The sequence below is a fragment of the Oncorhynchus kisutch genome, linkage group LG17, assembly GCF_002021735.2.
Source record: "Oncorhynchus kisutch isolate 150728-3 linkage group LG17, Okis_V2, whole genome shotgun sequence".
Taxonomy (NCBI): Eukaryota; Metazoa; Chordata; class Actinopteri; order Salmoniformes; family Salmonidae; genus Oncorhynchus; species Oncorhynchus kisutch.
The window spans coordinates 61,436,294-61,462,647 of record NC_034190.2 but is presented as its reverse complement, the minus strand read 5'-3'; the positions used below and the strand labels follow the sequence as shown (position 1 = coordinate 61,462,647).

General features: G+C 40.0%; 1 protein-coding gene across 2 annotated transcripts; it reads left to right on the top strand.

The window, feature by feature from the left end:
- Positions 1 to 245: 245 nt before the first annotated feature.
- On the top strand, positions 246 to 26,334 carry tmem201 (transmembrane protein 201). Of its 2 annotated transcripts, XM_020506431.2 has the most exons (11): positions 246 to 483; positions 6,110 to 6,230; positions 12,391 to 12,585; positions 12,716 to 12,895; positions 13,162 to 13,526; positions 13,736 to 13,939; positions 20,065 to 20,294; positions 20,870 to 20,932; positions 22,242 to 22,529; positions 23,029 to 23,163; positions 23,511 to 26,334. In XM_020506431.2, the coding sequence occupies exons 1-11, from the start codon at positions 374 to 376 to the stop codon at positions 23,603 to 23,605; spliced, it is 1,986 nt and encodes a 661-aa protein (XP_020362020.1). In that variant the 5' UTR covers positions 246 to 373; the 3' UTR covers positions 23,606 to 26,334. The 2 variants fall into 2 exon arrangements, with proteins under 2 accessions (XP_020362020.1, XP_020362021.1); XM_020506432.2 differs by lacking the exons at positions 20,065 to 20,294; positions 20,870 to 20,932; positions 22,242 to 22,529; positions 23,029 to 23,163; positions 23,511 to 26,334 and having other exon boundaries at positions 247 to 483; positions 13,736 to 17,886.
- The last annotated feature ends 20 nt before the right edge of the window (positions 26,335 to 26,354 follow it).

The following is a 26,354-nucleotide window of genomic DNA, read 5'->3' as shown; positions in this document are numbered from 1 at the left end:
GGTTAGAGAGGCTAGAGAGGCTAGAGGGGATTGGGGTTTGGGTGGTGTAGTGGAGGGAGGAAAGTGGTGTCTAGAGCTCTATTCCACGTTCTTAGAGGAACAAGACTAATGAAGAGAATTTAATGTAGATAGGCAGTGACTGGCCTCACACTCCAGTACAGTAGATGGCGGCTTATGCACCTTTAACGTTGGATGCGATCCTCCAAGCCAATCCCAAAGAAGAAGAAGAAGACGAAGAAGAGGCGGGGCCTCTTTCCTCTCTGAAAGAGGTCAATTCGGAGTTTGCCTCGTGCATGCTCGATACATGTCTGGAAATATAAACACTAGCTGCCATACACTTCTGTTTTAGATAACTGCCAAACACTGGGAATAAATGGAGGCGTTCAACCAGCTGATCTTGGAATATCCTCAATTCATGTACGGAGGAGCCGGAGCAACGGTCTTTATGGCTGGGGGAGCTCTGATTTACAAAATTGCAACAAGGTATGCAGTAAACTAGCTAGTCTGCCATGTTTGCTTATCATATTTCACGCTGCTAATGAGCCAACTAGTGTAATCATACACTACTAACATTTAGTTGCAGCCATCTAAAGCGATCAATATAAGATCCTATGACCAAATAATATTCCTGCAAACCGCCTGTCAACTGGTAATGAACTAGCTAGATAGCTGCTAGCTAACTAACGTTGTCCATGGCGAGTGGGCCCCCGCGTGCGCCTTTGATTAGTAGTAACATTACGCTACAGGATGTCCACCTCGAATGTATCACGTTTCATTTATTTTAACACACCCGGTAGTTCGCTAGCCTTAACCTAGTCTGATATAATTAGTCTATAATACAATCAATTGGTATCTACTAGTGGTGAAACGGTTCACAAAACGGACGGTTCGGTACGATACAGTGGTGTCACGGTTCGGTAACGTTACGGTTTCAAAATTAAGTCACATTGCAGTGCCTTAAACCAAATAGGACCACTTGAGACTGGTTACTTGAAGAAGAAGGAAAAAAACAGATTTTCAAGTTTTCTTAAGTTTAGGGTATCCACATGATCTGCATTGAGCACAGATCGGCTTGCTGTGACAATGTCAGCCGCTGTGGAGAATACCCTCTCGCTAGGGACAGAGGTCCCAGGCACAGCCAGGTAGCGCCTTGCTAACATGGCAACATGAGGGTATATTAACTCTTTGGTCTTCCACCATGTAAGTGGATCAGCATCCAGTGCAATACAGTCCACTTCCCGGTAGGAGGTCATCTCCTCTATGACCTTGGTTCCCTCCTCCTGGAACAATCTCCAAAAAGCTCAGCCATGCTAGACTTATTTTCTGGAGGAGAACCCCTGTCAGCTGCCGTCTCTGGAGAGGGGTTGGCTCCTGTGGTATCTGTGGCTTGACCTTGCAGAATTAAATTTGATGAAAATTGCAATCTCTGAATTGGCTTTAAAAATATGATTTGTTGTTAGAAATATATCATACTATTATGACAATTGCAATTATTACTTAATCATTTTTCGATCACTAATTAATAAAATAATGTCACATGAACAAAATAAATACAATACCTGTTGTATATTGGTCACAATCTCTGCTGTGAGTTCATTGTAGTCTCAGACGAGCAGCAGCATCCTGGTGCAGCAGGGACTTGAACTTGGGGTCCAAAGCAGTGCTCTTGTGTAAGAAGTCTTGGACATCAGGGTCAGCATATCTAGGCTCCTGGTTACCTCTGATAGCAGTCTTGACATCCCTTACTGCGGGTTCATCTTCATCAGATGCCATCATTGTTTTTCATAGGCAGGACCATGGAAAGTGATGGAATGCTCTGTGAATATCAGTGTTGTGACTGTTTTGAGAGATTTGCACACTTTGATAACTTCCTCTGCTAGTCTTATGTCATTTTCAGACAAAGTCACTATTGTTGACATTCTTCCTCACAGCTTGATCAGTCAGTGTAGAATACACCAACTTTCTGCTCAAGGTATCTCTCAGCCATGTCATGGCTTGAATTCCATCTAGTAGGGACATCTTGGATTAGTTTGTGGTTTGGCAGCTCCAGCATCTCCTGTTTTGTCTTGAAAACATGTTCAGCAGTTGTGCTTTTATGAAAGAAGGATATACCACCTTCCTGATCTTTGCTAGGAGGCGAGAGATTGGATTCACTGACATTTCTTTTTGAGATGCTAGATTAATTACGTGAGCAAAGCATCCTATCTGTGGCCCCAATCCAGCTAGTGCAACTGCATTTACAATATTTAATATATATTAGCGTTGTCAGTGGTCACAGGAATTGTTAAATTATCCCTCTCCAACTTCCACACTGCAACTACTTCCCTTAGCTCTTCCTCCAAGTTTACACTGGTGTGACTACACTCAAGGGGACGTGTTTGAAGGACATGGCTTTTTATCTCCCACTCTGCCGTAATGAAATGAGCCGTTACAGTAAGGTAGCACTCTGTAGATCAAGTAGTCCAACTGTCTGGTAGCGAAACAGACAGCGTTTTTGACAACTCGCTCTCAAGTTCTTTATTTTTTAAAAACATTTATTTTAATTTGACCCCCTTTTCTCTCCAATTTCGTGGTATCTAATTGTTAGTAATTACTATCTTGTCTCATCGCTACAACTCCCGTACGGGCTCGGGAGAGACTAAGGTCGAAAACCATGTGTCCTCCGAAACACAACCCAACCAAGCCGCACTGCTTCTTTAACACAGCGTGCCTCCAACCCGGAAGCCAGCCGCACCAACGTGTCGGAGGAAACACAGTGCACCGGGCTACCTTGGTTAATGCACACCTCGCCTGGCCCGCCACAGGAGTCGCTGGTGCACGATGAGACAAGGATATCCCTACCGGCCTAACCCGGACGACGCTAGGCCAATTGTGCATCGCCCCACGGACCTCCCGGTCGCGGCCGGCTGCGGCAGAGTTTGGGCGCAAACCCAGAGTCAAGTTCTTTATTTTAAACATATTTCTGAACCCCGCATTCTACTACAGAGAAAGGTCTTGTATTTGCCGCTATGAATTTTGCTATCCCTGCGCTGATTTTTTGATAGCCCTACCGTAGTCAGCCGCATATTTTTGCTTGAAGGCTGTGGGGAGAGGTGGTTGCTGTTTCATTTTTTTCACGTAGTCCCACCAATTGGCACTGTGGGGTGATGTCTGCGCAAATGAGTAGTCATGTTACTCGTATTGCCACTCGAATAGTCTATTGGCAATGAACAGAGCCTACATATTGTGGAAATTTTATCCACCACTTGTTGGCAATCCTCATTATAGTTTACAGGGAAACCGAAATGTTCCCAGATGGCAGACCTGAATGATACTGGTGTGTCTTCTAGTTCTGGCTTGCCATGTTGCTCCTTTGCATTTACCTAACTGCTAATTCCTTTATCGGCTAATTGCTGCTACGACGGTCTCTCAGCTCTGTTCTCACTGGAGTGAAATAACTAATGAACTTTTTTTTTGTTTTTTTGTTTTTTGAATACAACCTAATTACTATGTGGATATTTTTCCCATGTTAATTTACATGCCATTGGTTAATGCAATAATATTTTCTTTACAATGATATGTGTATATATTTTCCTAGCTATAATATATGATTAAAGTCATGTTCGGTTCACAGTGCGTACTGCACCGTGGACCCTGTACCGAACGGTTCAATACGAATACACGTACTGTTTCACCCCTAGTAATCTACAGCCTTAAAAAACGAATGACTGCAAAATCGTGTAAATGTTCCTTACAATCCAGAAGGTTTCATACAATTACACTCAAACTTAACATACTCTACTGGTTGTCTATGCGGTCTCAATTTTAGACATTTGCTCACCAATACCAGCTATTGAACCAAGCATGCCATGAAAATGGTATATTCTGAATCGGGAGGTTGGAAAACAATCCACAACCTTTTTTTGGTTTTAAGATTGAAATCTGAATAAAGTGTGTTTCGTGGCATGTTTGGTTCAATAGTTAGAACGTTTTATATTGCATATTCAGATTTCTATTGAACCAAGAATGCCATGACAAGGAGATTTATTTATTCGGATTTCAATCTAAAATTAAAAAAGAAAGGTGTGGATGTTTTATCATCCTCCCCTTATTCAGAATTTACCAATGTCATTGTATGTTTGGTTCAATAGCTAGTATTTGTGAGCAAATTGTCTCACATTTTGGTACCGCATAGACAATTGGTGGAGTAAATTTAAATGTAATTTCATTCAACATTCTTGCTTGTAAGGAACATTTACACGATTTTGCAGGCATTCGTTTCAGGCTGTATATACCAATTAATTGTGTGTTATGGCCTGATTAATTGGACTAGCCTAAACCATGCTGTTTGCAGATATAGTTAGCTATTTAGTTTTACATTCAAGTCACACTTTTGCATGACTATCCTATGATGTGTTTCTGCGAAACCGTGTTCCATCTAGCCAGAGGTGGTACCAAGTCACGATTATTGAAGTCGCAAGTAACAAGGTCAAGAGTCTCAAGTCTAGTCACAAGTATAATGGGTGAAGTCCAAGTCATGCATTCTAAGAGCAAGTCTCAAGTCTAGTAAAAAAGAAAATCTATACATGTAGTTGAACTTGTCGTTGCAAATCTTTGTATTTTTATTGAGGCTACCAGGCAGCCCTTTTTCTTATTTTGTCTACAACATATATTTTGATTGTCATTGTAAAATAGGGACCTTGTAGCAGTCGTAAGGGCATGAAATCAGCAGAAGACAAGGCAGGTTGACGTGCTCAGAGTATATTTATTTACAGGTCTTGGTGATCCAATGGTGAAAGCGCCATATCATACTAAATATATGATTAGATTGACCGAATATACACAGCCTGTGTATGAGGCTTAACCTGTCCTGTCTGAACGGACATGGGTAGAGGAGGGTAAGACTGCACAGCTTCCCCTTGAAACCAAATCGAATGTCTAACAGGAGCTCAAACAGGTACATACAGTATAAGCATTTGGCCCCTCCTAGGATCATACAATTACCCACTTGGCAATTCCAACCGATAAACTGGTTCTACAATGTAAAAGACAATTCCCCATCATTGGTACATTCGTCTTAATCAGACTTAATGATATCTCATCACCGTTCACACATGGAACAATAATTAATCTTATTGAACCTACTGACTCAGTGCCTATTTTTATGTGCAGTGAGGCACGTGCACTCCTATAATGCACAAGCTGAATGACAGACCTAGGACACAGAACTCCGACACCCTGGGATATATGAACAAAGAACCATACAGTGAGTTAAATAAACAGAACTTCTACCTCCATGAGTCTTGCGAACGTTCATGTGCGTAATAAACATTGCTCCCACTCGGAGGGTAAGAAATGGTAGGACTAAATTAAAATGTATGGTATGAATCAAATGTCTAAGTGTTGCAATAAAAGGTATGTGGATGGAATGATGAAACCCCAGCAATTATAGATTTGCTACATGCATTTAAATGTGTGAAAGCAACGTCAAACATTTCAACAAGAGAACAAAGCACTCTCCTCCACTGACTTGGCGATCACAAGTGGAGAGATACGCCTACAGTAATTAATTTGAACAGATTCCAAATGCAATCTTCATAAGTAAATGTATACATTTCAACATTTTTGACAGCCTGCTAAATGGCCAGTAGGCCTACGCCAGTAGTTGTTGCTTGGTGCTCCATTGCTGTTGAGTTTGCAAAATAAACAGTTCATATTATTGATCACCAGTTTTTTATGTGGAGCTTCCTATTTATGGCCATCCTCTCGCCCTACAATTTGACGTTTGCGCTGCACCCAATTCTATAGCTGTACGGCAGTCTGTTTGCTAGCTTACCCAACCTCTCTCCAATCAGAGGGCCGAGTGTGTGTTTCACTAGCCAACTCTTTTTTGCAAGGACGGTGCTGCGTCTACTGTCTGGCTGAGTGGAGAGTAATGCATGGAGAACTTAAAGTAATTTTAAAGTAATCAGTCTCAAGTCGAGGGCCGAGTCTTGAGGCTCCAAGCCATTTTAATTTCTATCAAATTTGTGACTCAAGTCCACAACGCTGCATCAAGCTCTTTACCTGGATCAGCAATATCACCTTTAGACAGTGTATCTAAAGTAAAACACTTCTCTTCCCTATACAGAAAGAAACCCACACATGTCAATGTGAATTGCTGGTTCTGCAACCAGGACTCAGTGGTCCCATATGGAAACAGAAACTGCTGGGACTGCCCCAACTGCGAGCAGTACAACGGCTTCCAGGAGGTACTGCAATTCATCTTACTGCACACACAATTAAATCCACACTACTGATTGTCAATGCAGCTGATTGTTGCATGTCATAGATGGTGGACCGTGTCAAAATGATGGATATTGCTTTGTCAAATCAGTAGCCAGGCTTGACTACATTTTTTAGCCACTTGTCCTTTGGACAAGTAGGACAGAATTACTATTATTTTTTTATTTTTTTTACCCAAGTCACTTATCCTAAATTAAATTGTAAAAAATCTTTAACACCATTTTTACATCCATGTATGACACAAAATAAACGCATTACTATATTTTTTACCATTAGAGAATCACACAAATGTAGGTTACAACACTGCCGCTTTAAGGCTCTACTGGAGGATGGTTGGCCCCTCTTGGTAGCCTCTAAAGTATTGTAACATTACAGTTACAACCAAATACTTTTGTCTTTATAAAATAATTCCCTCCAGGGCTTGAAATGAAAGGTATGCCGTCATCCCTGGGACAATAAATAATGTCTGATTCAAAACTGACTCTGGGATGACTGATCCAGAATTTATATCACTGCACATTAAAATGTTTTTAGAAGCAATGAAGCTGATGCAACAGATCAGACGTTTAGCTTAAAATGTTGATCTAGTTTTACTTCTTTATATTATAAGCTCAACAATGTGCACAATGCAATTAGCTGGAAACAATTATCATTAATATATTTGACAAACATGACTGCCGTTTAGCCTGGGGGTGGGGGGTGCCTAATTAAGTCATTCAAGTTTGGCAACATTTTCTGGCGTTTCATGTCCGCATCGGTTTGGACATGAGGCTGTAGCCGATCACGTACACTTTGCCGTGTAGGCTTTTTTTATTTATGTATATGAAAAATAGATTTGAATATTATTCCAACGTTATCCAATTCTGATCAGAGTTATTGTTTGATTTGTGATTATTTTAATTTTTTACTTGTCCATTCAGACAACTTAAATCTATTTTTCTAGTCAGACAATATATTTTTTTTATTGTCTCGGACAAGAGGACAAGCGTTAATGTGGAGCCCTGAATAGTACTTGCACACTTATCTGTAATGCCATATACATTTCAGGGATTCGTGAAAGGACATTTCATTTGTATTATTTGATCAAAAAAATAGCTTCAGGTGAATTTTATAAGGGATAAGAATTGTTTTTATAATTTTCTGTATTATCCATTTCCATGTTTCTCTGCCAGGAAATGCCCTTGTCCTGAGCAAAGGATCATCATTTTAAGCTCAGGAATGAGCAGGGTCAGCTATAGATTACTTGTGTTGTCATAAAACCTAGCGGTCAAACACGGAAATGATTCCAATATTATTCATCAATATATTCGGCTCTATTTACTGATTTGAAAATGCTAATTGGCAACAAAGTAGACAAATCCCTGCAAGCTCTTGGACTTCGTCTCTAGCCAACACCTTTGCTGTCTGCTAGCTACTAGCTGCCTTGTTCCAAAACAAAAGATATATTGAACATTTTCATCTACAGTTCCATATTTTATTTCACTTTGTTGGCTTATTTACATGCTTTTGGTGTTGTACATATTACTATCGTGGTAGCAGTCAGATATTTACAATCCAGGGTTTTTCTGCATACAAAAGTCTCAGGTGTGCTGTTTATTGTTAATATTTTCAGTGTAAATGACTAAAACCAGATGTAAAGTGTGTAGAAAAGATAATGGACCTACATTGCATTCGGAAATTAAAAATAATATAAAAATAAAAAACATACCTAATTTAGATAAGTATTCAGTCCCTTTTGCTATGAGACTCAAAGTTGATCTCGGGTGCATCCTGTTTTCATTGATCATGTTTCTACAACTTGGAGAAGATGATGTTTCTACAACTTGGAGAGGAACTGCAGAGAAGAATGAAATAAACTCCTCAAATACAGTTGTGCAAAGCTGATTTTATTAACCAATACTACTCACCCAACATGTGTGGACCTTGGCTGCAATCGTCTGGTCTGCCACTGCTCCCTTAGCAGCTGCCACTTTGGCACAAGTCAACAAGTTCAACTGTGGAGCGTGCGTTATAGATCAATACCATCAATTGTACCCATTGTGCCGAGTAATGACTTAGGGCAAAGTAATGACAGGGCTGATATATATGCAATGCATGCCAGTCTCTCTTGGCTAAGAATTATGGAGAGACTGACTGCATCACTTCTTTTTTATAAGAAACAGTTGAAACTCAAATGGTTTGCATAGACATGCCATCAGGGGTCTTTTCATAGTCCCCAAATCCAGAACAAATTCAAGAAATTTTACAGTATTATATAGAGCCATTATTGCATGGAATTCCGTTCCATCTTATATTGCTCAAATTAACAGCAAACCTGGTTTAAATTTTTTTATAAAACACACCGCGCAACGCCTCTCCCTTATTTGACCTAGATAGTTTGTGTATGTATTGATATGTAGGCTATGTGTGTACGTTACACACAAGACAACACAAAACAATATAAATAATATACTCAACTAGAAAAAAAAATGGCTTTAAAGACACTACTTTAGACAAGTTAAACACACAGGGCAGAAGGCTACAAAGGTTAAAGGGAAATCTGTAGTACAGGGACAGAGCAAACACCTCACCATTGTTCCTGTAAACAGTCAAGGGATAGAGGTGGAGAAATGCAACCACTCACAGACAGTCATGGCCACAGACTGACCATCCACTGGACCAAAAAAGAAGAAGTTTCCAATGCTTCAAAAGTAAACAATTAATAAGAAAAACAGGGCAAAACAAGCTCACATTTTAGTCTCTGACCGAGCAAGGCATCCGCAGGACATAATCGATAAGCACATCATCAACCTTAAAGTAAGTCCGGAATGGAGCCCAGGCCTCAAAACAGTTTGGTGTTCCCACGTGTATAGATTTTTTTTTCCTTCTAGTTTCAGAGAGCACAACACATCTCTCACACAACATTTATAAGATGGGGGAGCTGCCATCTTCTAGTTCTGTAGTGTTAGCCGTCTAGCTAAAATAGTTGTCTAAGCAACAGTGGATTCTTGATAGGGGGGTACCTATGGGCAGTACACCAAAAATGGCTGTGAGGGGAGATGGATCTATAACAGTGTCCATATATATCAGAGAAACATTTTAAATATGAATTCCCAGAAACCTGACAGTTTGACATCCCCAAAACATATGCAACCGTGTGGCTGGTTCCGTTTTACATCTGACACAGGTAGGATCAAAACCAGAGAATATTCTTCCAAGTTTGGCCCCGGACCAGTGGATACGGTGAACCACCTTGAATTGAATTGAGGCTGTGTCTAGTGCTAAAATAGGACGAATGCACCCTGTGCAGCACAGATTCCCAGGTGTCTTCCCCAAGTTTCTCCCCCAAACCCTTTTCCCATCGAGTCTTTAAAGGCACCAAAGAAGGGTTCTGTAAGTCATGAATGATTGCATATACATCTGAAATTGCGCCCCTGGGAAGCTTGTTCAGTTCCAAGATGCTCTCTGTCGCTGTATTCGCCTATGGGGAAATTCAAGTGTGTTAGCTCTGACAAAGTTCCTAGTCTGGAGATAGCGGAAAAAGTGGGATTGGGGGAGGTTGAACTTTTCCTGTAGCTGAGCAAAAGAGGCAAATGTATCATCAAAGAATAATTGGGCTAGTGAGGAGAGGCCTAGTGAGTGCCAGATGGTAAAAGCCCCATCATTCAAAGATGGAGGAAATAAAATGTTCTGATTGATTGGTCCTGATAGAGAAAAGCCTTGGAGGCTACAGGCTAAACGGAACTGATTCCAAATTTGAAGGGACTGCTTTACAATTGGGTTGACACACCTTTTGCCTAGGGACACTGGGAGAGACGAGCACACAACACAGAAGAAAGTGCAGTAGGTTTACATGATCCAGACTCCACTCTGGGTCCAGATGGTCTAGGGCCAGTTGGATCAGCCTGCAGCCAGTACAAAAGGGCTCTGAAATTTGCAGCCCAATAGTATGTCTGAAAATTTGGTAGCGCTAAACCACCCAGTTCCTTGAGCTTCTGTAAATGTCTTCTACCAATCCGCGGTGCCTTGCCATCCAAAATAAAATACATGAATGTTTGATCCAGTGAATTAAAAAAAGATTTTGTAATAAAAATGGGTAAACATTGAAATAAATATAAAAATTTGGGCAACACATTAATTTTAATGACATTAATCCTTCCAATAAGAGAAAGAGGTAGCGAATTCCAAAAAGTTAAAGATTGTTCCAAACTGTCTGCTAGAGCAACAAAGTTTTCCTGAAACAAATTTGAATATTTCCTTGTCACTTTAACTCCCAAGTAGGTGAATTGATCCCAGACAATCCTAAATTGAAAACTTGCAAAAGAGCACTTTAAAGCAGCCTTATTTACAGGAAAAAGCTCACTATGGCCTAGATTCAGCTTGTACCCTGAGATTGATTCAAACTTTTTAAGAACAGATAAGGCACACGGCAATGAGGTATCGGGGTTGGAGATCAACAGAAGGTCGTCAGCATATAGCGAGACTTTCTGCTCTAAGCCTGTCCTGATTATACCTTGAATGGCATCATTAGAGCGTAGTGCAATGGCGAGAGGCTCGATTGCCAGAGCAAACAACAAGGGGGAGAGTGGACAACCCTGTCTGGATCCGCGGTGCAAGGGAAAATAATCAGAGAACAAGTTGTTAGTCCGTACCGAAGCCATGGGAGAAAAATAAAGAATCTTTATCCACGCAATGAATTTGGGGCCTAAGCCAAATCTGTAAAGGGCAGCTGTTAGGTAGTCTCACTCAACGCGGTCAAAAGCTTTTTCAAGTGAGACCACCACCTCCAGGTCCCCCGATGCTGGGAAACAAATGCCTACTTCTCACAAAGCCAGTCTGGTCAGAGTGTATTACTGGGTGCAGCATGCCTTCCATACGGATGGCTTCAAGCTTGGCTAGGATTTTGTAATCGCAGTTTAAAAGCGAGATTGGGCGATAGGATCCACATTCCAGGGGGTCTTTATTTTTCTTTAATAGTAATGAAATTGAAGCCGGATAAAGACTGGGCGGTAGCTTTGAGGTATTAAGGCACTCTACAAGTCATCGAGACAAGAATGGGCAAAGCAGACCAGAAAACGTCCTGTAAAATTCAGTTGGAAAACCGTCCGGACCCTGTGATTTACCACTTTTTACCACTCATTGCGGACACTGCTGTTGCAATCTCCTCAGGTGTAAATTCTTCTTCTATACAGTTATGGGGGTCTGTATCAATTGAAGGCATATTCAAGCCATTAAAGAATTAATCAATCAGCATAGGGTCTTGAGGAGATTCAGAGGTGTATAGCGCAGAGTAAAATAGTTTAAATTGATCAATGATCTCTTTATGTATAACTGTGGTAGCACCAGACAGGGTCCTTATTTGTGGGATTAAACGTGAGGCCTCAGATTTACGGATCAGTGATTGTACAGTGATTATTTCAATCAGGTGTTAACGCTGGGTTGGGACAAAACCTTTCACACACTCCTGCTCTTCGGGACTTGCAATGACTGAAATATACCAAAGCAGGAGAATAGTCTTCAGGCTCAAACAGCTTACCTATTTGAGAGGTTGGCTTGTGAGTGCCACTTTCAAAATTACTGGCTGAAATTATACAGAACAGTTCTAGCATCGCTTTAAAATAGATTATTAATATTCGGATTCAATGTTAATCATTGTCCTGCAATATATGCTTCATTTATTGAAGTACTTTCTGTGCTAGACATAAAGGATAATGTTTGCGTTATATATCTTGTTTTATGTTCTGAATCTAGAAAAACATGCCAGAATGCTGATGAAATCGCCCCCCCCTGGAGTATTATACAGTGGCATAAAACAAAATACATTTGTATAAAAATATTTAAATAATGTAATGTTGGAATGAAACAATCAAGGCCTTTAAACACTTGTTGGACAATGAAGATAAAATGCCTTTTATGGTGTCTGACGGCGTTGACATGAATACAGTTAGGTGCATTTAATGAAAAATACTTTTAATTAGATTGTTCCATTACATGGGATAATAGCTGATACTTTATGTAATAATATTTATTTCAACAAATAAAAAATCAATATTGTTAATATTAAGAAAAAACGGAAAGAAATGGTCCCATCTTTCAAGAATCCCTGAGCCTCACTTTGGTCCTTGTACTTGTCTTGCTTGCTTCTAGAATGGCGACTACAACAAACCTATTCCGGCTCAATTCTCGGAGCATCTAAACCATGGTGTGTCTGCCGGCGTGCCCTTGCCTGAGACACCAAAGACACTGCAGTGGGTCAACTGTCAGATGCTGTTGTGCAAAAAATGCAACAACAACCAGTCCGTCAAGATCAAGCAGTTGGCCTCATTCATCCCAAGGGAAGATGTATGTATTTTAATTTTTTTTACTGTTTGATTTGTGGAAAACTGCAGTGTGTGTGATCCACGGTGAGTTTGTATAAAGCCAATGTGGTCATTACAAAAACAACAATTCTATTTTGGTTTCCCTACCCTAGGAGAACTATGATGAGGAGATTGAGGTGTACAAGCACCACGTGGAGCAGACCTACAAGTTGTGCAGACCCTGTCAGACGGCCGTGGAGTACTACATCAAGCACCAGAACCGCCAGCTCCGGGCTGTGCTCTTCAGCCACCAGCTCAGACGCAGCAGAGACTGTGACAAAGCATTCGTAAAGGTCACTTTCAATGGAAACAAGTCCATCTGATAAGACTGAGCAAGCATCAGCACTATACTTATAGTAGAAAATGATCTTCTAAGAAATATAAATGCGTTTACCACTGTCAGGTCTTTCGATGAGTTTCAGCAAGAAATGATTTAAGTGGATAAATTGAATACTCCGCAGAAATGGGTGTGCACATTTTATTAACCTTCACAAGGGGTCTAGATGTGGCAGTATAAGAATTTGCATCTATCCTTACGCTCTAAACTTTTTTTTCACAGAGCTCCTACTCCTTCAGCACACCAGTTGGAGTGATATTGCTTCGTGTCATGGCGTTCTTCACCTGTGCCTTCCTAGTTGCAACAGCATTGTATGGCTCTGTGGACCAAACTGCATCCGCTGGGGCACCCCAAACACTAAGTGGGGGGATCATCCCTCCAAAGCCGGCTCCCTCCAACAAATCCACTCCCAAAAACGGTAGCAGCGAGGCTGGACAGGTGTTGCAAGACCTGCTAGAGCTGCTTCCAGAGGAGGCCGTAGAGAATGCAAAGCTTGTCTGGCAGTATGGAAGGAACCATCAGATGGCTGTGGTCTCCATTGGCCTGCTGACCTGTATCACTGGTGTCTGTCTAGGAGGACCTGTCAGGTAATTCATTCCTCTTAGCTCATTGTTTCTATGACAAAGAATTCCGGGTATGCACTGGTGCCTGAATCTGGAGTTTTGTCTATTTAAATTGAAATGATCTTTGTGAATTTTGACCTTTTGGGCATTAAGAGAAGGTCGAAGAGGGCCTGAAAAGAGCCTTTAAAAAAAAATCCAGATAGTAGTTATATACTTTGTTCCTGGTTTTTCAGATTGAGGCGAATTGATGCTGTGGCCTCTGTCCTGTGGTTCCTGGTCTTGTGCCTGTACTTGGTGGAGAGATACCTGAAAGCTGATGTCTCAAGCTGGCTGGATGCAGTCAAACTCGGCACTACCTCCTTATGTTGCCTGGTTGGCTTTGCCGCTGCTGTGGCAACACGCAAATCCATGGGCCCGAGAAGAGCGAGAGGTCGAAGGTCAGAATCTGAACAGTGACACTTAAATGTACTTATAAGACCCACCGAATACACTAGGACACACTTGTGAACACAGGATATGTTTCTATAACGCATATGACTTTCCCACCCTTTCTCATCTTTCCTTTGCTGATATTAACCAACTAATTGATGCACTCATGTTATTAGCCTAATCTGAAGATTTCTTACTTGGCATTGGTTGTCTAATGCAGCTTTCTGATTTATCCTGTTGATTTGAAAAGTAATTTTTACCAACAACCCTATCTAAACTACACAGGGACTCCCATTAAGCATGGAGCATAGCACTTAAATTGTAGCTGTATTTTCGGACTTTTGAAAGAAAATGAAAAAATATATATATATATATTTCTTAGAAAATCGAAGTCAATTGTCTGTGTAACAGATATGAACAGATCGAGGTGCTGCCTTTTTCTTTGACATTAGCATTGCTCAAGCCTCAATCTTGTTTTTAAAACCCTGATGGCTAATACAACATTTTGACTGGGCAAACCACGCCTATCAAATTTAATCGAAGGCCTAAGAATGAGTAATTTTATTTCTAAACCTGATTATTGTGACGAATCCTGGGGTAGTGATTGTAGTGGGAAAGTGGTTTTAATCTGAAAGTTCTACAACACTTGCTAGCCGGCGAAGTATTTTGGCAATATCGTCCGATGCCTCCCATTGTGTGCTGTACGTTTGGTATTTGGTGGACAAATCAACCTTTTGGAAGGAGAGAGTCTGGGGACAGGCTTTGGCAGAGGACTAGTTAGTTTAGATTGGGGGGGAAAAACCTGTTCCCAGAATCAAATTGAGTAGCTGGCCAGCATGCACACAATATTTGTGTTCTAGTTGCTGAGATTATTCAAAACCCAGGATTGTTTGCCGTCCAGTACACTTTGCTCACTGCCTGGGCTACACTACGCATGTAAAATGGAGCCCATAGTCTTTTGGCCAAGTCCCATGTGCGGGTTTCTCTTTGAAGTTATTGTATTCTTCCCATGCACCTGCAACAAGATATCTCACATGTGATTTTTTATGTTTAATGCCCGTGCCCTACACCACTGTCAAGTCCAGTTGTGCTGAATTCAGTAATTCATCCCAACAAGTTTTGCACTGTAAAAACAGTATGGTTTGTTTGACCTAGCCTATTTCACAATAATGATGGAAATCTAGCCGCTGTGATAAGCTTGGGTGAGAAGGTGTCTCATTGTTAAACCACTAGGCTAAATATTGTTACAGCACTGCTTTTTACCTAAAATATTTTCCCCTTTTGTTTTGCAACTATAAAGACCACACTAATATAATGGTGTTGGTTTGCTTTCCTGGCACACTGAATTTATTCTTGAAGTTTTGAATTAAATGATAGTTGGGTAGGTGTTGTGAAGAAAGGTTTTGTTGACACATCTTTACCAATATACCAAAAAGACTGACTACTCTTGGTATTGAAACTCAAAAGTGCCACTGCTTTTGACCTGTATTTCTCTACTGTTGTGTAGCACAGGTCTTGCCTAGTTGTATAAAGAAGACAAACAAGCTTATGATTAAGTGAAAGCTGTATACAGTTCACATGTAGTTTCCCCAGGTAGAAGGTGCTCTCCTGAATATTTTTTTCATATTCTGTGTACACAACAGTATTTATTTATTTTTTATCCCCCAGAGAGGTACATTTTTGTGGCAGTCTTTAGAGGACATTTGAGATGCCAATCCTCTCTAACGTTCTGTCTTTGCATGTTAGGTTCTGATGTAGAATTCAATATCCTCTTGTAAAGCATATGCTAATCCATATTTTAGAGAAAGTAATAGGCCTAACTATACTGCCATCTGCCTCCACTTTACCTTCCTAATTTTGTGTTCGTCCACAGCATATTTACAATATGTAGTCAATATGTAGTCTATTAAAATCCACTGACAGCTCCCGAGCCCTCAAGCATGCACTAATATTGGGTTTGATAATACTTTGTGTTTAATGTAGCTTTTGAAGGTGATGTAAAATTAGACAGGAATGCTACGCATAACATGCTATAACTATTCATGTGTATCTTCTTTTTTTGTTGTTGTGAAAATTACTTTATTTAAATGATAGATGTGAAGAACGACTGTAGATTGTACTCGAGAGTAACATTACTGCACCAACTCATAACTTGTATGTTGTATTCTCAACTTTTTGGTTTATGTACCAAGTCCAGCATCTGTAACCAGGTTTCCATCTAACCATTTCCTTGGAGGAATTGCCTGGCGCATGAAAAAAGTCACAACCGGCCTGATGGAAACAGTAATTTCCGGTACTATTTTATAAATTTGTTTGTTTGGTCAAATAAATTATGAGAGTAATGACGGTGGAAACGCCTTTGTACAAATATTGATATAAAACGCATCATATTGAATATGAACTTGGAGTTAAGCGACGTGTTGTCCTCACACGACGACTCGGGAAAGCTTGCCGTTTATTAGGCTCCAGATTAAATACATTCTGATGAAAAAAGTGCATGGTGATGAGCTTCTCCTTTCCAATAAATATCGAGGGTGTTACTCTGGTGATATAATCATCGATGCTTGGCTGCCGTTTTGACAAATAATCTGTCTCTTATCCATAATAATCTCATGTAGGTAGCCTAACAGCACTGAATCTGCCAGCTGTTGGCAAGAGTACATGTGTCAAGACCATAGTGGGCACATTTGCTATTTAATGCAACAGTTTTTGACGAAACCATCAGAGTTGAAAATGTAATGGAATTTAACCGCAAAAGTTAATTTTGTGCAGTAAGTCAGTTTGATGGAAACACGGGCATATTGTTTTATGCAGATTTTAGAATATCATTAAATCTTTCTCCAATTGGCTGGAAACCTATCTTGAGACAATACCCACAGTCGGTTGTGAAAATCTGGATTTCTGTGATACAGATGCTGTCCAATTATTGTTACATTGCTTTGACAGAGTTTTCAGTCTGCAAAAATATTATGAGTATGTAGCTAATATTTATGTAATATGCGTTACAATGCCAAATGTATTTAACGGGTTCTAGCACATTTCCCTCTGTTAGTAGTTTGGCATTTTCCTCTGAAAGCGGACTTGACTCTTCATGTTTTTCATCATATGAGTATTGTTTATCTCAACCAATGTTTTTAGCAAACATTTGCCTAACCTTATGCTTTTAACTGTGTTGTGAGCATACGTCTCTTAGTGTCACTTGTGTATGTTATGTATGTTCCTATTCACCATAGTAACAAGGGATTACTTGATAGTTATTTTAGTTTATGCCAAATTGGCGACTGTAGGTTATGAAACTTTAAACTATTTGTGCCCATTATTTATGTGTGCCGCTAACAATGTGATAGTAAGAACTAATGAGTTGTGAATCTAGCGCATTTTTTTTGCTTACCTTTTTATACTGTGTATGTGTTGCAGTGCTGAAACACTAAAAGATTCAGTACCCTGAAGGGAGATTGAAGTGTTCCCCATTTTCCCCAAGATTAAAACGATTGTTCAGACAAATGACAAAATAAGTAATCCATTTGTTTCCTTACCTCTCCTTGTCCAAAGACTGCTTTACAGGTAAGGAAACAAAAATATAAATATGAAATTTGGCTGAACTATCCCTTTTAATACACCAAATAATTTATGGTACTTTATCTTATCATTAATATATGAGTATGGAAGGATTAATGCGTATTCCAAAACATACAATATAAGCTTTCATATAATATCCAATGCCCATTTATGTGAATTTCCTATATTTTTGGTAAAGCAACTATTCAAGCTATTCCGTCCATTCTAAAAAATCAACTGCAGCATATTCCAACTGAAACAGGTTCTCTTGGGTACTGCATCTTGAATATTGTAGGTTGTCACTACCCTTCATATAGCCTATTGGGTTCATTTTGTATTAGTAAACCATGTATGCTGGATCACTGTAAATCAAATTAAATAAATTACTGAAATGTTATGCCTTTTCTATTTATCCCATTCTTTTGTGAGAAAAATGCCTGACCTGTTCTTAACCCTTACCGTAATTTTTTTTTATAGCTCAGACACACCCAAAGAGAAACAGCTAAAAGTAGCAAGTAGGTATTGTGTGTTTGCAATCACCTGCACATAGTGGTCACTGACAAACGGTGGACATTCAACAGGTGCAATTGTCAGAAAAGGATGTCTGATGTTCCAGTCAATGTTAATCCTGTATTTTGACCTTTACAAAATATATTTCTGTGGTTTTCACCTTAACTAGTATAGTCTAGCCTACTTTTTAAATGTGCTTAGGAAGGGAGCACTACATTCTGTCAGCACCAAGTAGCCTAGATTTGAAGGGGGTATAGTGTACTGCAGTGTTTCCCAAACTCTGTCCTCGGGACCCCAAGGAGTGCACATTTTGTTTTTTGCCCTAGCACTACACAGCTGATTCAAATAATGAACTAATCATTAAGCTTTGATCAGCTGTGTAGTGTTCGGTCAAAAAACAAAACATGCACTCCTTGGGGTCCCGAGGACCGAGTTTGGGAAACGCTGGTGTACTGTGTTATATAACATTATTTCGATCTATTTATAAACTGGGTGGTTCGTGCCCTGAATGCTGATTTGGCTGACAGCCGTGGTATATCAGACTGTATACCACGGGTATGACAAAACCCTTAGCCATGGTATATTGGCCATATACCACTCCTCGTGCCTTATTGCTTAAATAAATGTTGTGTGTACTGAATGTAAGTAAGCTACTAAATGGACGTGGCAGTTGTGTGTGTACTCCTGACTAAAAACTTTTATGAATTGTTCTGTGTTTGCCACTAGCCCACTAGTATAACAGGCACTGTCAGCTGGTTCATGTTTGTCAGACAGCTGGGATAGACTGTCAATGGCTCGCATTTACATATAGCCTCATCACTATACACAGTATCCCGTGTCTAACATTCACTGCTGGATAGTTGTTTGATCCTGTCTGACCATTACCTTAATGTACACTTGAATAAGTATTGGCAGGGTGGATTGGGGTATACTCTGGGTCACCATTTGTCAGACAAAGGGTTACTGTCATCGACCAGGATTTAATAGGTCTACCTTCATTAATGATGTTGAGTTGCCCTTACTAAGGGGCAATCTGCAGTTAACACAACAGTGGTCATCCTGTAAATGTTTTGGTTAACAGCTGAGGGTTGGGGCTGGAGAAATCTAACCACTCAAATTCATCAACAAAGCAATGGATGCAAGGTCTAACTTTAATCCACTGTTAAATACAATGTGATCCTTCTCGATTTGTGTTTCCCCCCCCCACACCTTTTTATAATTTATGTACAGGGGGCAATGCAGGTATCATTGTAGCTCATTTTCAATTGTCTGTTTTGCGGAAATTGTTTGCGCTAACCTTCAATTTGACTAGTTGGACCTTTACAAATACAATTATTAATATTACATCTGTAAAGTAATTAGAAAATATTATTTTACAGATGTAATATTAATTGTATTTGCTAAGCACATTTCTAGCACAATTTCACAATATAAAAAATGTCTAAAGGCACAAGGCTGCCATTTTTACATCGACATTAAGTCATTTTTGGGTAACAATTAAGTACCTTAACGTAATACATTTACAATAAAAAGGGTCAGAGCTTTTTAGCTAAAAGATTTTCAAGCAACAATTCTGCTAGGACTGTCTGGGAGTGGACTGAGTGGAGAGTTGAAACCTAGCTGTTATTGGCAGAGGTGTGGAACTCTTGGTCTATTAACCAATTTACCACATGGTGATTAGAAGGTCCTATGTCGTTGCTGGTGGAAAATATAATCTATCAGGAAATAACACTGATCACATGTTTTCACACTTTCAGTGTTCGTTTCATCAGTTGTACAATATGATATAAAAACTGAATTTTCACTGCACTGGGCCTTTTTAATAAATACTTTTCTGGAGGGCAATACAGAGAATTTGATATGGAATTGTCACCCCTATTGTTAACAATATTGGCCATGTTAAAATCCCCCAAACCACCTCTACCTGCAAAGTCTCTTCTCCATTTTGATTAATGTATTTACAAAAAACGGAAGGAAAACCCTGTTACTGATTTTCAATTCGCATAGCTATCTGCAGAGGTGTCGAGTTCAGTGGTGGATCGATTGTGCTCTTCTTCTGTTGCAGGTACCTTTCCGGTAGCTCTGTGGACTCGCTGTATGGTGGCCAGGCTCCCCTGCTCTCTCCCATCTCCCCTGGCTCCTCCTCTACCTTCATCCCCACTCCACCCCCAAACCTCTCCCAGCTCATCAATCGACAGAAGAGCCCCCGAGAACGCAAAGCCTCTCCCTCTTCCCTGCCCGGTCGCCTCAACCGAGCCCTGTACCTCGGCACCATCCCATCCCTCGCCAGAACAGGTAAGATGGCTGGCGCCTTAGGTTGTCTTTCGGGTTCTGTACATGACTGTTCTGCCTTTCATTCTATGCACTGTGATTCAGCGCCACCCGGTGTTCATATTTAATTGTGTAGTTTCCACTTCTATGGTACTTTCTTGGCTGATTATCAAATTAGTTATACCATAAGGAGGACAGTACAATGACATAAGGCAGTAACAGGGTTAAGTGGCGCGGTTATTACATGCCTCACAACATTGGTAACTAGCTAGTAGAATTCTAAAACATGCCTACAGAGATCACTGAATGACTTACATTATTTTGTATGCATGTTGCATGGAGGTTTATTTGACCGGGAAATGTTCTAATTCAGGGTTTCACAAGCTCGGTCCTGGATCCCTCCCCTGGGTGCACGTTTTGGTTTTTGCTCTAGCATTACAAAGCTGATTCAAATAGTCAAAGCTTGATGATGAGTTGGTTATTTGAATCAGCTGTGTAAGTACTAGAGCAAAAACCAAAACGTGCACCCAGGGGTAGCCCTCAGGACCAAGTTCGGGAAACCCTGTTCTAATTGATAGTGTGCTCATCATGTATTTTAGATTCCGGCTACCTGTTCAGTGGAAGTAGGCCACCTTCACAGTGCAAAGACTCCCCACCTTCAGGTAACATTGAGCAGTGGATAAATGTTGCAATTTAGATTATCTACAACACGCCCTGTTTTTTTCTGTTTCTTTTCTTGCAGTAGAACAATTTAAGGTAACCTTTTCTTGCACAGAGACCCCCACCCAGGCAAACCGTTGACCCATATGTTAGCAAAAAAGTTTTGTCTTATCAGGTGAATGATAATGGTAAGAAGAAGTAATAACCATTTTAAAATAATAGATTTGGCAGATCGTTTTTTATTTTGACCCCACATTATAATTGGAAGAAGTTTAAACTCTAACATACCTTTCTAACTAATAGGCTTACTCTAAACACATTTTTGGTATTATCAGCTGTGTAAACAACGGTGAGCAATGTGTTAGCCAAAATTGAATGTCTTAAATCAAGAACGATTACCAGCAGCCAGTAGCACTTGCTGTGACTGGTACTCACAGGTGCTTTTTCAAAGCATATGTAAAGCCTTGTTCACAATGGAAGTTTGAAGTGACTCAAATCCTATTTATTTGCAATTTTGTATTTGTCCTCAAGTGATGTTTAGACTGTTATTCAACATATCTTGTTGCTTTCTCGCTACTCTGTTGCCTGTTTGACTAGAACACGTGGTAGCTAACTAGCTTGTTAATTGTTTTCAAACAAATGAGTGAATGTGCTAGAGCGCTAAACAGCTAGCTAGTTGACTGCTGTGACTAGCCAAAAAGGACTCATTTTGAAAGTTGGATCATGTTATCCTTTGAGGCTTTATGTGTTCTTACCCTATGATTTGAACATTCAAAGCAACTGGGAAACGGTCCATGGCAGGCACTGTTGTCAACTTAGCTTGCTACATAACGTCTGAGTGATAGGAAGCACAAGCACCACCACCGATCAGCCTATACCACTGCACACACACCCGTCGTTACTATAACAACTAGCATAGCCTTGTCAGCAAATGACTGATGTCTGTACACACACACATTTAACTTGCTGTCTGGACGGTCAGTGGTCGAAAACGGATTTGAATAACAAAACTAATTTGAGCATAAAGGCCTGTAGTGTGCACAAGTTAGTTGACACCAAATAATATATTCTATTTTCTATTGTAAGCATGCAATTTTCTGTTGTTGCTAGCGATATTTATAAAAACATTTCAACAAATATTTGTTCCTTTTTTTGTTGTATCTTGTGGAACCCCCTGCTTTAGCATCTTCTCGCACAACATTCGATGTAACATGTTAAAATCTGCTATTAATAACAGAACAGGTTAATGAGTTTTGCAGTTGTTGCATAGATTTGACTAAAACAACTTCCACCTTTTTTCTTTCGGAGCAGATTATTTTTCCCTGAAGTCTGGGAGCCGTCCGTCATCCCCAGGCCCCTCCCCGACCCCCTCGGTTGCTGGCTCAGTCACGTCCAGCTCCAGCTCTCGCCACCGCCGCCCCCTCATCAGCCCGGCAAGACTCAACATCAGTGGACAGAAACTCCGCCTCTTCTCATCTGACACAGAGCACCAGCCCCCACCCACCCCGACCCCGCCACACCACTTCTCAGCAGAGCCCGCCCCTTTTCACAGCGGAAGCTTCCACCTGCCAGACGTATCCCCATACCACAGTAGTAATGGTACGAACCACTGGGTGTAGATATGCGTTTATGAATGTATTTTTTTAAGCATGAATATGTGTGGTTGTATTCAAAGATCGTACACGAAATGTGATATTTCAAGTTTTATTATTCATATGTGTAGGATACACGTGGTATACACCATCCAATGAAATGCTTACTTGCTGTTTCCTTCTTGCCAATGCAACAACAATAAGAAATTATAAAAAATAAGAAAAAGAACAAAGTAAATGGCTCAGTAGTATAGAATAAACATTTATAGGCTAATATTTACATGTTACATGTTTTGGAGAAGGAGACGGGATTACACTGATTCTCAAGATTTTTATGCTTTATGTTAATTACTGGTGTTAGCGTCTATCCATTTCATCTCTTTTTAGTCGTATGTGTTCATCGATGACTCACTTAACATAGTCCGATATCATAGCTGTGAGAAAGGACTGACTTCGGGTGCATGTGTGTTTGACTGACGCATGGCTCCACTGCGGTGTGATTCCAGACTTGAGCTCCTTGCTGAAGGAGGGCAGTGTAATCTCAGAGGAGCGTGAGAAGAGACGGGGCAGCTCCTCAGGCTCCTCAGCCTGTATGGTGGACACCACAACAGGAGGCATGGACAGCCCCCCCGGATGGAAAGGTGAGCACTGATATCTAGTAATGATCTAATAGAGAGAAATCTAATAATCAGATCTAACCAAAGACATTGTCATTATTTAATTGCTTGGTTGGTTATGGATGATGGTTGACAAATATAAGAAAGATTGGCAGGAAATTTACCCAATCTACATTTCAATGAAATCAGACATATAAATTAAAGGTGGTTCGGAACCAAGGTCTTGTGACGAGTAGGCCTGCCTTCCTAGTTAGCTGAGAAAATGCCTAGGCTTTAGCTCAGAGTGATAACACACTTGTGGCACACAGGCAACCCAGGTTTGAACCCAGGTCGGTCACACTGACATTTGTTTTCTCTGTTGTGGTTTGCAGGTCTCTTGGGTCGCTCTCTTTGGCCGGGCATCCTCCTAGCGAGCCTGAGCGCCAACTTGTTCTTTACCTCCCTCTACCTGTATCGCAACTGGTGAGACACACCTCAGTCCTTCACAACCTGTATAAAAATAAATAATGTTGCATAAATAATATGCCCCCAACAATTTAATGGGAGTATGATATGTGCAAGCTAATAAGCTGTGGACATATGTTTATTAAGTAGACATGTTCATCAGCGTTTTAAGATCAGAATTCCAGTGGGCATCCCTCTGTAGCAGTAGGGTCTCGATGTTACCTCCTCCTTGTTAAAGTAAGCTGCTCGATATGATGTATTTGACGAAGGCGATAGGATGGTTAGCTTCAACAAAGTGAACTGCTACTGGGTAGCCAGTGTTCTTACCTGATTGAGCTGCTGCGGTGTTCAGGTATTCGTTTTTAATTGTCTGCAGGAACAACATTTGTTAGTCCCATTTGGGAAGGATTATTTTGTCCAACTGAAGCCTTCCCACACGAACAGGGGAGGAGATGACACCACTAACAAACTTTTCAGCCTGCATGTGGGTGAAAAATGTTTTTGTAGTGCTGTTGCATTGTCTGCAGGAACAACATTTGAATTTCCCATTTGGAATGGGTGCCAAGAATGTTTGCGTGGGGGGGGGGGTGACATCACTCGACATGGTCCTAAGACAGACAGCATTACAGGGTGAGTCATCCTTTCCCCTCTCTGGCTATTTGTGTTCGCAGCTCAGCCAAAGACACTCGCAAATGCATCTTGCCATATGTTCAAGCTAGGGCTGGGAATTGCCAGGGACCTCACGATACGATATTATCGGTGCTGATATGTATTGCGACTCTCTCAATTATATATATGTATTGCGAGTCGATGTTCCAAACATATTGCTCAACATGTCTGCTGCAGAGGGATAAGAGCCATGAGAAACGGAGTTCTGATCAGTCATGGAAATTAAAGTGCTGAAAACATGTTGGTTCACCATTTAAAAAGATGAATAACAAGCTAGAGAAGTTGAAATAATGTTAATAATATATACATTTTAAAATTGATACTTGGAGTCATAGAATAAGTACAATATCATCAAAAGTAGTATTGCGATACGACTGTATCGATTTTTACCCCAACCCCATTTATTTTCGTCAGGACTTAGGCTATGCATAGACAGTGCAATCTTACTTCACACAACACTGACTGAAACGTTCTCTCTTGTCCCTGAAATATGACCTGACCTAGTAATGTAATATTTAAGCTAGTTCCTGCTGGTATAAATATCTGACTCCTTAAAATGTATCAACTTGAACAACTGAGCATGTTAAAGTAACTCTTAAATTGACAAAAGTTACAATTGCTTGGTACTATTGTATTTATTTTGGGAATTATAATTATTTATTTTTTACACTTTGGTCATGCTGTGAAATGTGCAATAGACATGTATTGTTGATACAAGCATGTTATACACACGTCTCATTTTTGTTTCCTAAAATGTCAGACTGGGTCTGAATGGTGATGGGATCGGTTTTTTGAGAAACTCATAGAATGTGTTCACTGAAGGACTAGGCCTATATATCTTAATGATAACTCTTTGGAATAACGAATGGAAAATGTTCATATTTTCTTTCCACTGTGAGCCAATTTGGGCTGGGGTGATACAGTACACAGTTTGGATAAGGACGTATGATATCTATACCATTGGATTGCGGCGGCGTAGATTTTCTATAAAGACAATGTCCACTTGCTTTATATCTTTATACTACGAATGAGCACACTTGATTTGTAGGTTCTTCTTAGGTTATTTTGTATTAACATGATTTAGAGCTTGATTGACTCTCCTTTAAGAGTACAGCATGCATAAACACTACCTTGACTTTCAAATCATAACTATTGTAATTAAGGACTAATAAGTGTGTCCATGGTGTGTGATGAATGGTTCTGTGCTTGGCAATGAATGTTTTATATTTGTGCAGATCACAATGGGTTGGTACTTACTTGCTTAACTGTTTTTTTTCTTTTCTTGTTCATTCTCCGTAACTGAATTGTGTTATCTTGACTGTAGAAAAACACTTTCTGAAAAAACAAATACACGTCTGGCTAACTGCATTGCATTGTGTTGTAAGTTTGTAGGGAAAAGTGTTTATCATGTAATATACTGTATAATGTAATTTGTGTTCTGTGATAAAGCCATAGTCGAAAATAAAGCATTTGGAGTGCTTGTTTGGACTTAAACTCAGAAAAGTGCTCATCCTGCTCTCATATATAAACCAAAAGCACTGATATTGATATAATTGTAAGAATATATATTTTTGTCAGAAAAATAGTTTACATGATTGAGATGTCTAGTCCTTACAAAGACTTATTCTGCCTCCATGCTAAAGGATGTTGACATGTCATGAACACCTCATCTTGGGATTGTGGTTGCACTCAATGTTTAATTTAATGACATTGAATAATGTTACTATTTGTATAGCATAAAAGTTATTGGTCTAAAATGACAAACATGTACAATTTGTAAATACTATATCATCTGTTCCTTGTTATTTTAGTCTGTCAAGTTGATTAATATTTGCCCTTTTTTCCTGTTCTTAGTTTAGAAGGAACTATGGACTAATATTCAATTATCTTACATCTTAAGGTATAACTTTAACTTTCTAATGTGTTTGATTTTACAGTGTGAAAGTAACAATGCAATGTCTGGTTGAATTTTCACTTAGTTATCTATTGTCAGTATTAGGAATCAACACATCAATCTGTGTGACTTGTTTTGCTGTTATGCCTAGGATTTCTGTACTTCAATAAATGATTTGTCTAATAAAATGTTGACTTGGTGTGCTTTG

Excerpts from the sequence above, each read along its gene's own strand:
- tmem201 (XM_020506431.2), top strand. The coding sequence starts at position 374 with ATGGAGGCGTTCAACCAGCTGATCTTGGAATATCCTCAATTCATGTAC. Across the intron at positions 12,586-12,715 it reads CATTCATCCCAAGGGAAGAT|GAGAACTATGATGAGGAGAT; the intron begins GTATGTATTTTA and ends TCCCTACCCTAG. Across the intron at positions 20,933-22,241 it reads CAAAGACTCCCCACCTTCAG|ATTATTTTTCCCTGAAGTCT; the intron begins GTAACATTGAGC and ends CTTTCGGAGCAG.